A 12,322-nucleotide genomic window follows, 5' to 3' on the forward strand; every position below is an offset into this window, starting at 1 on the left:
TTAATGTATTGCTGATCTATCATATTCATAGATCATTTGGCATTTATTATGACATAGCCCTAAGGAGCAAATATAGTTTTAACTATCATATGATTCATATTCATAGATCATTTAGCATTTATTATTCAAATATGTTTTTTTGTAATTTTCATAATTAAAAATAAACAATAATTAGTTACATTTTTTGATATACCCATAAGGATTGAAAACTAGATATAAAATTTATATAAAAGAAACTAATATATTTTGTGATATGATTATATGAATGATTATGATTGCATAGTTTTATGATTCTTATTTAATTAAAAAAGGAAATTGATAATTTTTTAACATTTATCAATTTTTTATTTCAATATGATCATTAGAAATAATTTCTATACAACCACATCCCTATAAATGCAACAACCTCTCCATATTTTAAAATCATAGTGGATGAAATAGCAAAAACAGGAAAATGTATACGGATGCCTACACCCGTACACCTTATGAGATTATGAGGAGGTTCTTAGATGAGAAATCATTTCAAAACATTTTTTCAAAAAGTTGAAACATATGTGCTCACTATTACATGTGATGGTTGGACATGACCAACTAGATTGTCGATCATCAATTTTGTGGTGCATTGTAATGGATAAACAATGTTTCATAAATCCATTAATGCATCTAGTGATCGACATAATGCACAATATTTGGTTAAATTGATGAATATAATGGTTGATGAAGTTGGTGTAGAAAATGTTGTTTAAATTGTGACTGACAATTGAAGTTATAAAGTAATGGGCAAAATGTTAAAAGAACAAAATGAAGCACTTATATTGTACACCATGTGCATCCCATTGCCTTGATTTAATGTTAGAAGATATCTCTAAAGTTTCTATGGTGTCCAGAGTCATTGAAAAGGAAAAAACGATTATCAATTTTTTGTATAATCACTCAATTGCTCTTAGCTAGATGAGGAGTTTTACAAATAACAAAGTTAATACGCCTAGGGCCAATTCGCTTTGCCACTCATTATATTACTCTTGAAGGTCTGAATTCTCAGAAGGCAACATTGAGACACATGATTAATTTAGATGAATAAAAATCACTATTACAAGGAAGAACGAAAAGGGGAAAAGAAGTTGAGAAAATTATCAATGACAACAACTTCTGAAAATTAGCTCAACGAAATGCTTTGTTGATTGAACTTCTTGTAAAAATGCTTTCAATTGTTGATGTTGAAAAAAGAGCAATAATGAGAATTGTATATGAGACAGTGCATAGAGTGAAGAAGATGATTGTAGAGAAATTTCTAAATTCAAATAAGTACATCTTGAACATTATAAACAAGATATGAAATAGATAGCTTATTTACCATTTGCATAAAGCATGTATCTTTTTCTTTTTTACTTTATGTAATTATATCATTAATTTCTAATATTTTATGTTAATTGTTAAATGAGTATTTAAGATTCCAGTTAACAATGTTACTTATTTTTCCTTTCTTAAATTTTAGCATGTTATTTAAATCCAGTCTTTTAATGTGATCATGATCTTGCTATAGATAAGGATTTATTATTATCTTTGAAAAAAGTCATTACAAGGCTGGAGCTAGATGAAACCATAACTGGCTTTGCTTATAAGAGGTAAAAGTATAATTATGTAAGTTGATAAATTGTATAATAAATTAAGAATATATTCTAATCACATGATACTGATATTTGTTATTTCAATTAAGGCAAAATTATTTCATGAGGCATTAAGTGAATTTGCAAATCCTATGGTTGTCAAATTAAGAACAAGAACTAACTTGAGCAAATTAAAATTTTAATATATTCTTGATTTTCTATCCTTTAATGTTAAATTATTAAGTTGTCGATTAATTAATTTTACTTTTAATATTATACATTTTATATTTGTATTAAAATATTTTTTTTTGTTTTCTCAGCTGAATGATAGTTAATTTATGGTTAAAGATGCTCAATATCTTCGTAAAATGACAATAAAGGGTATTATCACTAACAACTTCTTTTAGTGGTTGTAAACGAAATTGAAATACCTTTGACCTCATTCATACAAAGCAGAGGAATCGTCTATCCTATGACACTTTGGAAAAGTTAATATATGTCCATTATATCATGAGATTGAGGGTTAGACACCTTATTAGAGATAGAAGGCACCCAGAAGGTTACTTCGACCCAATTGATCTTGATGATATATATGATGAAGAAGATCCAATGATATCATGGTTAGAAGATATTGAAAAAGATGCAAGGGTCTTAGATGAACCAGATAATCCTCCAAGACCCGATCCCTATATTGCTAATCAAATGAAGATAAATGTTGATAATTGGGTTAGAAAACAAATATGTAGTAGTAAAATTGATAATAGTGAAGACTTTATTGATGATGGTAATGGTGATGGTGGTGTAAGATCTGATTCTAGTTATGAATATAATAGAGGTGGCTATGATAGAACATAATGTTACAATTAAGGTGATGCTAATGGTAGTTTTGTCAAATATATACCACATGCATAATTTAATGCCACTTAGTCAAGAGTAATATCATCAAAGTCTTAGAGAAATACAATTAATGGATAGTTCCAGTTATGGTTCTTGTGGTTATGAAAGACCAGATGAATGGAACCAACATTATGGAAGATCCATGGGTAGTAATGAAATGATGCTTGGATTAAGTAGCATGAGTTTGAGTTCAACTTTTGATTATAGTTACAATTCTTTTTAGTATGTATATGAGTCATATGACACGAGCCATACAGCTACAACCCCTAGAACTACAATGAATTCTTAGCTTTTTGGTGGTTTTTTTAAAGGATACAGATCAAATTACTAGACTCAACTTGGTTATCAATAATGTTATACTAAGGAGCAATTTGAGCACTTTAGACAAATATACACAATGTCATACTCTAATAGAATGAGTTGAAGCGCTTTGGTTAGAGACCAACATAATGTAGATATAAGCAATTATGAGCCTGCAAGAAACTCCCTATGATACTGAATTATTGATTGCCATCACTTGACTTCAAGTATATAAGTAAATTACTTATCAAACAATGAATTTTTTAATTTTTATTATGATCTTAATATTTGTTTATTAATTATTTTTGAATTGTATGTTATATAGGTTATTAACGGATATAATCATTCATGAAGGTATGTTTTACATTTCCATTACTAAATGCTTTTTCTTCAATTATTAGACATTGTTGAATTATGTTATATGCATTGAATTGAATTATTAAATATTGATGTAAATATAATTTTGATAAATATTGTTTAGAGACTTAGATGTTCCCGTGTATTGACTATGATGCGGTTCATCATAAATTCTATTAAAAATATTTTAATTTAAGGTATATTATTTTATTAAAGCCTTATATTTAATATTATTAGTGTATTTTTATGTTATATTGAAGTTCTTATAGTGTTTCTATGCCTATCCATGCGTATTTTAATTTTTGTCTGATACTCATTCATATTTAAGGCATATTTTGATACATAATTTAAGATTGCCTTTCGGCTAAGCGTTTCCGATACTTTGAACCTTACTACTATGTTATAGTAGGAGTATGAGATGTTCTTTAGGTACTTTTAACATCTTTTAGGTCTGGGTACAATGCACGTAGTAGTTGAACGAACATTTGGGGTTGTGTTATGGTAGTAGTTTGTCACTTATTTTAAGCTTTTATTACTACATTGGTTTCATAATAGAGTTGGGTAAGTTCACAGGAAGAATTGCAATGATATATATCCAGATTGTCGCTAGAACCCTTTGGCGAGAAAAGCTTGGTTGTGTTTAGAGAAAACAATATGAGTTGTTTTGAAGTTTACTGCATGTGAACTCACATCATCTGCATCGTGGTTGTAGAAAAAATTCTACAACCACCAATGAAAGAAAGCCACATCACTCTATGTATGATGACGATGGACTCCTAACAATTAACATCCATTTCTTCCCAAAATATAATACTTTATTAAATTGTAAAATTTTGAAACCTTTTAACATTATGCTTTACAAAAAAAAAAGAAAATTATCTTTTATACATTATTGAAGCTCTCCTCTTTCTTTCTCACGCTCTCCCTACCTTCTTTGATCAACTGTCCATTGGTGATCTGAATTTTTCACTCCCCCGTCTCTCTCTCCATTTTATTTTGTTTCTTCTTCCCTCTTCCCCTAATTCCACAACCCGTTTTTTTCTCAATGAAAGCTGCTGCAACCAACGACGCAACTCCCTTCTTTCTTTCTCTCATCCTCCCTGCCTCCTCTGGTCCATTGTCCACAGGTGACGGTGGCGTGCACAAACTCTCTGCTTCCCTCTCTCTCCCTCCCCTATGTTTTATTTTGTTTCTTCTTCTTCCCTTTTCTATTGATTCCACAACCCATTTTTTTGCTCAAAGGAAGCTGTTTTAACCACTGGTGCTACCACAACCAATGGTGGATATATTCTTCACCATATATTAAAAACAACTAGGAATTATTATAAGAGCTAAAATCATTTTTACAAACTGCACCTCATATGGTGGGAGGTATATAATACAACAGATTATACAGTTATGCATGTCATCAAGTGATTGATCAAAGACAGAGAATTATTATGTAACTATATTGCTTGTAAATTAGTTTTAAGTGTAAGTTGATTGTCTCAATTTTCCTTTGAATGCACTTTAGAAATGAGAACCTATATATGTACCTAATCAAATTTGAATCTTTGGCTACATTTGGAAACGATGCAAGTAAGTGTGAATTCAAATATGTAGAGTGTAAAACGATGCCTATAAATTGTAAAGTTTGGTTAGTTTGACAAATTTACCTTCTTATCAAATAGACTTTTAGCTATAATCAATAAAATATATTCCAATAAAGTAGGGGTGGATTTGAGCCGAGCCAAGCCGAATAGTGCCAGGCTCAAGTTTGGCTCGAGACTATTCTACAAGGCTCAAGCTCGGTTCGAGCCAAAACCTTGAGCTCGAGCTCGGCTTGAGTAAAAAGTTCATAAGCTCGAGCTCGGCTTGTTTTATATTTTATAAATAGTTTATTATAAAAATATTTAGAAAAAATATTTTATAAAAATAAAAATCATATATAATTATTTATTTTATATTTAAAATATTAAGAATTATAATAATTAATATTAAGAATTATATTTCTCGAACAGCTTGTGAAAAGCTCGGCTCGTTGTCACCCCTACAATAAAGTAAATTCCTTTATTGGAATATACTTTATGGATGCAAACACGAATTCCAATAAAGTATATTCCTTTTCTATCAAAAGCCCACTTGAATGCAAATCTACTTCTTTTATATTGATGTACTTTTACATCTCATTATCAATGTAAATATGCATTGGAAAATTTGTTTTCTGTCATTTGTCAATGCATAAATGTAATATTGCCAAACACAGGCAAAAGTGAACTATAGTGCAAATTTACCCTAAACTGGGATTTACACTCTATTTGCATTGTTTCCAAACGCAGCCTTTAGATTCTCTGTCGCTTTTGCCCTCAATAAGAATGGACATAAAAAACAACGTAGGAGGAATGAATGTGGTTTATACCATTGAAATGGCAATGTCTATAACGAGGAAACAAACATTCAATAGGTCTTCTATCGAAAAAAAAAAATTCAACAGGTCATCTTCTGGTTCAAAATTCTCATCAATTTTAAATACTAAATATTATTTGTAATGAACCAATTCTTTTTTGCTGAATGCAATTGCTAAAATTTATTTGCAGCTTCTGAATCAAGTATTGTTAAGATTGAGAGTGTTAGTAGTGCACAACTTTGATTTCCTTAACCGTGTAAGGCAAGAAGAGCAAAAAGTTCAAAGTAATGGACAGTGGGAAGTACCCCATCCATGGCTAAATATGTTTGTGCCTAAGTCTTAAGTAAGTAGATTTAATCACCTACTTGATAACATTTCTACATCTTTTGGATCGCACATAACCATTCAAAGTACCGTTTCAACAATGAAAAAAAGGTATTCAAAATACTGTTTCAGCAAAGAGAAAAATGTTCTCGTATTGCTTCCTATTGATCTGGCTACAAGACACCACAGCTGCAAAAATATAGGGGGTTTGTGCACGCCACCGTCGCCGGTTGATAGTGGATAGGGAGGGCAAGAGAAAGAAGGGAGTGGCATCGGTGGTTGCAGCAGCTTTCTTTGAGCAAAAAATGGATTGCGGAATCAGGGAAGAGGGAAGAAGAAGAACCAAAATAAAATGGAAAGAGGGAGGGGAAAGGATATTTCAAATCGCCGGTGGACAATTGATCGAAGGAGGCAGGAAGAGGAGAGTGAAGAGCGAATAATATTTTTTTGGGTAAATTTCTTAAACTACCCTTATGGTTTAGCTAATTAACTAAGTGTACCTTTACTGTTTGAAAATTGACTAATGCTAGTCTTACTGTTTCTGACAATTGACTAACTTTACTCTTACCGTCAAGGTTCGTTAATATTCCATCAAAACTCATTGCACGTGATATATATACTTTCTAAAATCCAATTTTACCCTTCACCTCTCTCTTCCTCTTTCTCTTTCTCCCCTTCTTTTTTACCAATACAAGGATTCTCAGAGGAAACGGTGGCTGAGGAGACAATGGCTTGGTTGTACTGGTGGCAAGAGATGGGGTTTGCTGCAACGACGGATCCCATAGTCCAAACTACCACAATTGCATCTCTCTTTGAATTTGCAGTTATAGGAGGAGTTCCAAGTTCCAATGGACAAATGATTTGGAAGTGGACTTTGGGGTTTTCGATTGGGCACCGGAGGTTCCAACAACGAAGGTTCTTGCGGTTCCAGTTTCTTTTATTCTCTCCCTTCTCTTTTCCCTCTTTTTTCCTCTTTTATTCCCTTTGTCATTGCCGCTGCCTCTTCCAGTACCAGCACTGGTCTTGGTGGAATTGAAACAAACTGGCTGGCCTTGTTGGCCTTCAAGGGTCGAATAACATAGGATCCTCTAGGGGTTGCTTGCTTGGGTGCTCTGGATTGGTCGGTTGCTTCACCTTCTTTAGATCGCAGATTTAGTGCTCTGGTTTTAGTCTTGATGAAATGATCGCCTTCGTTTTTCGGAGGCTTCTGCTGTGGAACTGAATCTCTCTCCAAATGATGACGACAATCTAACTCAGTAAACAGACTCTGCTTTTGAAGAAGAAAACACACCTCCGAAGCTAGAACCTGAAGAGCATGAAGTGGAATTGTGGATTATGGAATTTTGATCATTCTGCAACTTGAGGTAGGGGAACACCATTGTCTTTCTACATTTGGTTCTTTGACTTTCTGATGTCCAGGTAAGACTGTATGTGGGAAGGAATTTGAATTTCATGTTGAGAGGTTTAGAAACAGAGTTCTGACGTTAACAACTTTGCAACGACATCTCAAAGACGGGGAAGGTGGGGTTCCTCAAAAGGGGTCGGGGTGTACTCTGCACTAGGTCTGACTGGGTTGTTCAACCCCTTGGATACGATGAAGCTTATACCCAATTAACAACTTTGCACTAGGTCAAGTAAAATTCACCGCCATTTGGGGTGAGGGGAAGACTTGTTCCTCAAGAAGATCTGAATTCGCCGGTTGGGTTGAACGGCGATGGCTTTGCTCGACAACCCCTCTGCACCCAGTTAACAACTCTGCACTGAGTCACCCATATTTTCCCAGCTCCAAATGTATCCCCATAAATGTAGTTAGGGTTTTGATTTCCTTTTTCTTTATTTTATTTTGAAAATTTGAAGAAGAAAAAGGGTAAAAAAGTATTTTTTGTCGCTATGTTAACGGGTGTTAGCGGTAAGAGAGATATTAGTCAATTGTTAGAAACAGTAGGAATAGTGTTAGTTAATTTTCAAATAGTAAGGGTACACTTAGTCAATTAGCTAAACCAAAAGGGTAGTTTAAAAAATTTACCCTATTTTTTTTGGTAAAGCATAATGTCAAAAGATTTGATTAATTGGGTGAAGGTTTCAAAATTTTACAAATTAATAAAATATTATATTTTGGGTAGAAACAGTCGTTAATTATTAAGAATCCACCAACGTGCGCGACTTTTTTTCATTGATGGTTACAGAGTTTTTCCTGCAACCATGATGCAGACGATGTGGGTACATTGCATGTGATACGTTGCTCTATTTAGTTTTTCTATTTGTCTTTTTAATTAGGGAAAATTCCCGATCAATACTTTGTACTTTGGCTTGAGTGACAATTTGGTCCCCAAACTTTAAAATGTGACAATCTGACACTTGAACTTTCAAAATGTGACAATTCAATACCCAAACTTTTAAAATGTGACAATCAACACCTGTTGTTAATCAGTCCGTTAATCAGCCGTTAAGTGACATTTGAAAAGTCAAAAATGTCCTTCAAAGGCCATCTAATTCTCTTTATCAACCATCCAAACATTGACAATAAAATGAACAATCCTAAATTCTAGATTCTTCTATTCAAAAAAGTTGGTGATTGTTTAGAAGAATCTAAAATTTGGGACTGTTCATTTTATTGTCAATGTTTAGATGATTGATAAAGAGAATTAGATAGCATTCTTAGGATATTTTTGACTTTTCAAATATTACTTAACGGCTGATTAACGGACTGATTAACAACAGGTACTAGATTGTCACATTTTAGAAATTTGGATATTGGGTTATCACATTTTAAAAGTTCGAATACTAAATTGTCGCATTTTAAAGTTTGAGGGACAACTTGTCACTTGAGCCGTGCTGATCCGGAATTTTCCCTTTTAATTAAAAAATATTAATTAAAATTACTCTTTTACCCCACACCACACCCATGCTAACGTCAAATAGCCATACTTTATCCAAAAGTTCGCCGGTGGCCAATTGCCCCTAATAGTGAAAGTGAACCGCCAAAGAAACAAGTGTGGCATATTTCAAAAATAATGTTACATCGGAGTCATAATAAGATTTAATTTTTTTTTTTATAAAATAGCAAAAAGTGCACGTATGTATACTGTTTGGTTAGTCAATTTCTCAATTGCCGTTTTCTAAAATATTGGCCCATCTGAAAAAAGTCCATTTTTTTATGTATAATAATAAATTTCCTCCAAATTAAGTCGGTGATAGCTCTAATAAATCAACTGAAATTGGAATTTTTTACCAACAAAACATATTCCAACCATCTACTAACATCATCTCACACCGCACATCTTAACTTGAAATTGGAACCCACGGCTAGGTATGAAATGTGCGGTGTGGTGTGAGATGAAGTTGGTAGAGGTTTAGACCAACTGAGCCACCCCTCATTGCTAAAGACCAGCTTAATTTGGGATGTTTGTGTATTAGCAATATAATCGTTCACTTGGTCTACTTTGATTAAGACGTTACTCTTGTCGTTTGTTTGGCGTAAAGCAGAGCTTATGGATTTGTCCACAATCCTCATTAACTTTGTCCAGGTGGCCTTTTCTTTTACCAACTCAAGTACGAAACCATAGATGGCGGCTCAGTTGGTAAGGTAAGATCTCTGACTCATTGTAGCGACCTTGGATCAAATTCCGCTGCTGCCTGCTGCCATGGGAAATTGAGAATGCATTTCGACTGGGAAGTAGGAACAGTGATGGTCAATCTCTTCTGAAACGAGAGAGGTTAACTGGAAATAATTCTACTCCCCGAGCACTCGCGATGCACAGAGTCACCCTGATGCTTGGTGCTGCAAATGAGCAATCACTAGTTCAAACCCATTTGCAGCGACTGAAACACTTCCAATTTTGTTATATTTTTCTGTTTCTCCATTTAGAACTTAATTTCTCCAGTTACTGTTCTTTAGATTATGCTATTGATTTGTTTTCTTTTTCTAATTCAAGCTGTCTGATGCTTTCTATCTATGTTCATGTTCTTGAAGTGGATAACTCTTAAGTGTCTTTATTCTCTCATCTAACTCAAAATTTTCCATATTAATTGTAAACAACAAGCCATACAGGTGAGGTGAACACTCATTTGTACCCAGTTCAAGTTCAGTTGTTTCTTCATCTTCCCCCCATGGTAATTAAAGGCGTGTCAGCACTCAGCAGGAAGAACCTTCTCTTTGGGTGCCGATCATTTAAGCCAACCCAACAAGCTTCTCACTGATCTCCCACACCTTCCGTGCCTTGTCTGCATCGCTAGCTTCCTGTGACAGCTGGTTCTCGAAGGAGGCCGAGTCCTTGTTCCAGCTCCAGTACACACCTGACTTGGTCAGGCTTGGATCACTCACCACCTGAATAAAGACCAAAAATGTAGAAATAAAAAAACCATTCAGTTGATGAGATATCACAGATTCACAGGTCTTTTGCTTAATTTTGTATCTTTATTTTCTACATCTTCATCTGACCTGTGCAAGCCTTTTGCCGGATTCTTCTTCAGAGACAAAGCCCTTTGTGATGTATTTCTGGAAGGGAGGGAAGAGTAGCCTAAACAAGGGGATATGCTCCCTAAACAGACCTGTTGTTGCAATGCAACCAGGGTAAAGGGAAGCAAATGTAATCCCAGTTTCCTCATGGTAACGCCTGTGGAACTCCTGCATGGTGAGCATGTTGCAGACCTTGCTGTCCTTGTAGGCCTTGGCCCCATCAAAGTTTCCTCCATCGATCATGGTCGAGCGGTTCAGCCCGTTCAGACCTCCAGCAAGTCCCCGAAGATCTCCGAGGTTCGCCTTTGGAGGTACATTCCCAGCCAAAGTGTTTGTGTTCCCTGAATATTCCACAACAAGTTAAGACAGATGTTTAGCACACAATAAGTTGATGATTATCACTAAACCATTTTTTCTCTTTTGTGTTTGCATAAAGAAAGTGCCTGTAATTGATCCGACGATGATGAGACGCTTAGATGGGTAGTCTGATTTCTTAAGGTCATCGAGCAGCAGACGCGAGAGGAGGAAATGACCAAGGTGATTAGTCCCAACACTGAGTTCGAAGCCGTCGGCAGTGAAAGTAGGCTCCCTGGCAGTGGGTAGGTAGACGGCAGCATTGCAGACCAGCACGTCAAGTGGCCTGCCGGATCGCCTGAAGTTATCTACAAACTGGCGGACACTGTCAAAGGATGCAAGATCAAGGTGCATCACAGTGTAGTTCTCCTTCTCAATCCCAGCTGACTTAGCAGCTCTTTCTGCCTTGAGAAAATCCCTGCAGGCCATTATTATGTGCCACTTCCCTGTTTCGGCCAGAGCCTTGGCGGTGGCCAGGCCAAGACCTGATGACGCTCCAGTGACTATCACGCTACCCTTTCTCAGCGTCTTCTTCCCTTCTGGCGCAGCTCGGATGACTGAAGGAGTTGCAATTGCTGTCTGAGCTCTGATGGGTCCAACCGACAGCTTCCCTTGGCTGAATTCCCTCTGCAAGTTTAGCCCATTGTTAGCATGAACCAACAAAACCCAAAGGGATCGAGTACGCTCAGAACAGAGCAGGAGCAGTGCAATTGATAAACAGTATAATACGAACAGACAGATCAAAGGGATTATATTCCAACCGAGAAGGAACAACGTAACACAAGCATGGACTTATAATCGCAAGTTCAATACAATGTGATTATAAATTTTTGGGTGGGTTACAGATTTACAAAGAAACAACACCCTACTTCCCCCTTTTGGATTTCAGTTCAAGAGTCGGAACCAGTGCATTTTCTAAACAGACATAGTAAGTGAATTAAAGAAGAGAGTAGAGTAGAACCCTGTACCTTCGTTCTTGCTGTGAGGTTAAGGTCAGATTTTTGGTGTTCTGAGAGGGAAACTCCAAAGAACCCTGCATCCTTGAGAGATGCATTAGGCTTTCCCTGCCACCATTGTAGAAGGAAAACACAATGTGTTAAGAAAAGCGGAAAGAAGAGAAGCTGCCTGGAACAATGTAAGGAGTTCTCAAACAAATGGGTCCGCAACGGCAAACCTCTTTGTGGACGGAGAGAGCAGACGGAAGAAGAGAAGCTGCCTGGAGAGCCATGAGAACCAGAAAATGAAGCTGCGAGTACTTGAACTAGTTAAACTGTAATGGGTTGTTGACAACAACCGAGTTGGGACTTGGGATAGTTTAGTGTGGATATTGGATTTGGAGAGGAGTGTCTGAATTTTTTGGAGATTGGATGAGCCTTATTTATGGTGTCCAGTTTGGATAGGGAAAGCAGAAGGGATAAGATTTATGGTTGCAGAAGCTGCCACGTCAACATACAGCACCCAATCACATTCTCTTCTCCGGATTTCTTGTGATATTTCTTTTATATCTACTTTTATATGGTCCAAATATTCTTGGACTACTGATATTTTTTTTGCTGAGAGTCTTTTCCTACAATAACAGAGCAGTTCGAAGTTACAACCCTGGGACAAAGACAACAATAATTTGTGGGTTTTGCTCAG

General features: G+C 35.6%; 1 protein-coding gene across 1 annotated transcript; it reads right to left on the reverse strand.

Moving 5' to 3' along the window:
- Window positions 1–9,838: 9,838 nt before the first annotated feature.
- LOC104586453 (protochlorophyllide reductase-like) lies at window positions 9,839–12,040 on the reverse strand. The gene is made up of 5 exons (XM_010243701.3): window positions 11,859–12,040; window positions 11,653–11,748; window positions 10,774–11,311; window positions 10,313–10,671; window positions 9,839–10,198 (listed from the first exon to the last, which is right to left on the reverse strand). Exons 1-5 carry the CDS (start codon window positions 11,910–11,912, stop codon window positions 10,043–10,045), a joined length of 1,203 nt encoding a protein of 400 aa, XP_010242003.1. The 5' UTR covers window positions 11,913–12,040; the 3' UTR covers window positions 9,839–10,042.
- Window positions 12,041–12,322: the final 282 nt, after the last annotated feature.

This window comes from Nelumbo nucifera, chromosome 1, assembly GCF_055504915.1.
Source record: "Nelumbo nucifera cultivar China Antique chromosome 1, China Antique-T2T, whole genome shotgun sequence".
In the NCBI taxonomy this organism is placed as follows: domain Eukaryota; kingdom Viridiplantae; phylum Streptophyta; class Magnoliopsida; order Proteales; family Nelumbonaceae; genus Nelumbo; species Nelumbo nucifera.

What these genes read in the sequence shown, in the direction of transcription:
- LOC104586453 (XM_010243701.3), bottom strand. Translation starts at nt 11,912, where the DNA reads ATGGCTCTCCAGGCAGCTTCTCTTCTTCCGTCTGCTCTCTCCGTCCAC. An exon ending in ACCTCACAGCAAGAACGAAG is followed by an intron (nt 11,312 to 11,652) that starts GTACAGGGTTCT and finishes CTAAACTTGCAG; the next exon opens with AGGGAATTCAGCCAAGGGAA. An exon ending in CATCGTCGGATCAATTACAG is followed by an intron (nt 10,672 to 10,773) that starts GCACTTTCTTTA and finishes TGGAATATTCAG; the next exon opens with GGAACACAAACACTTTGGCT.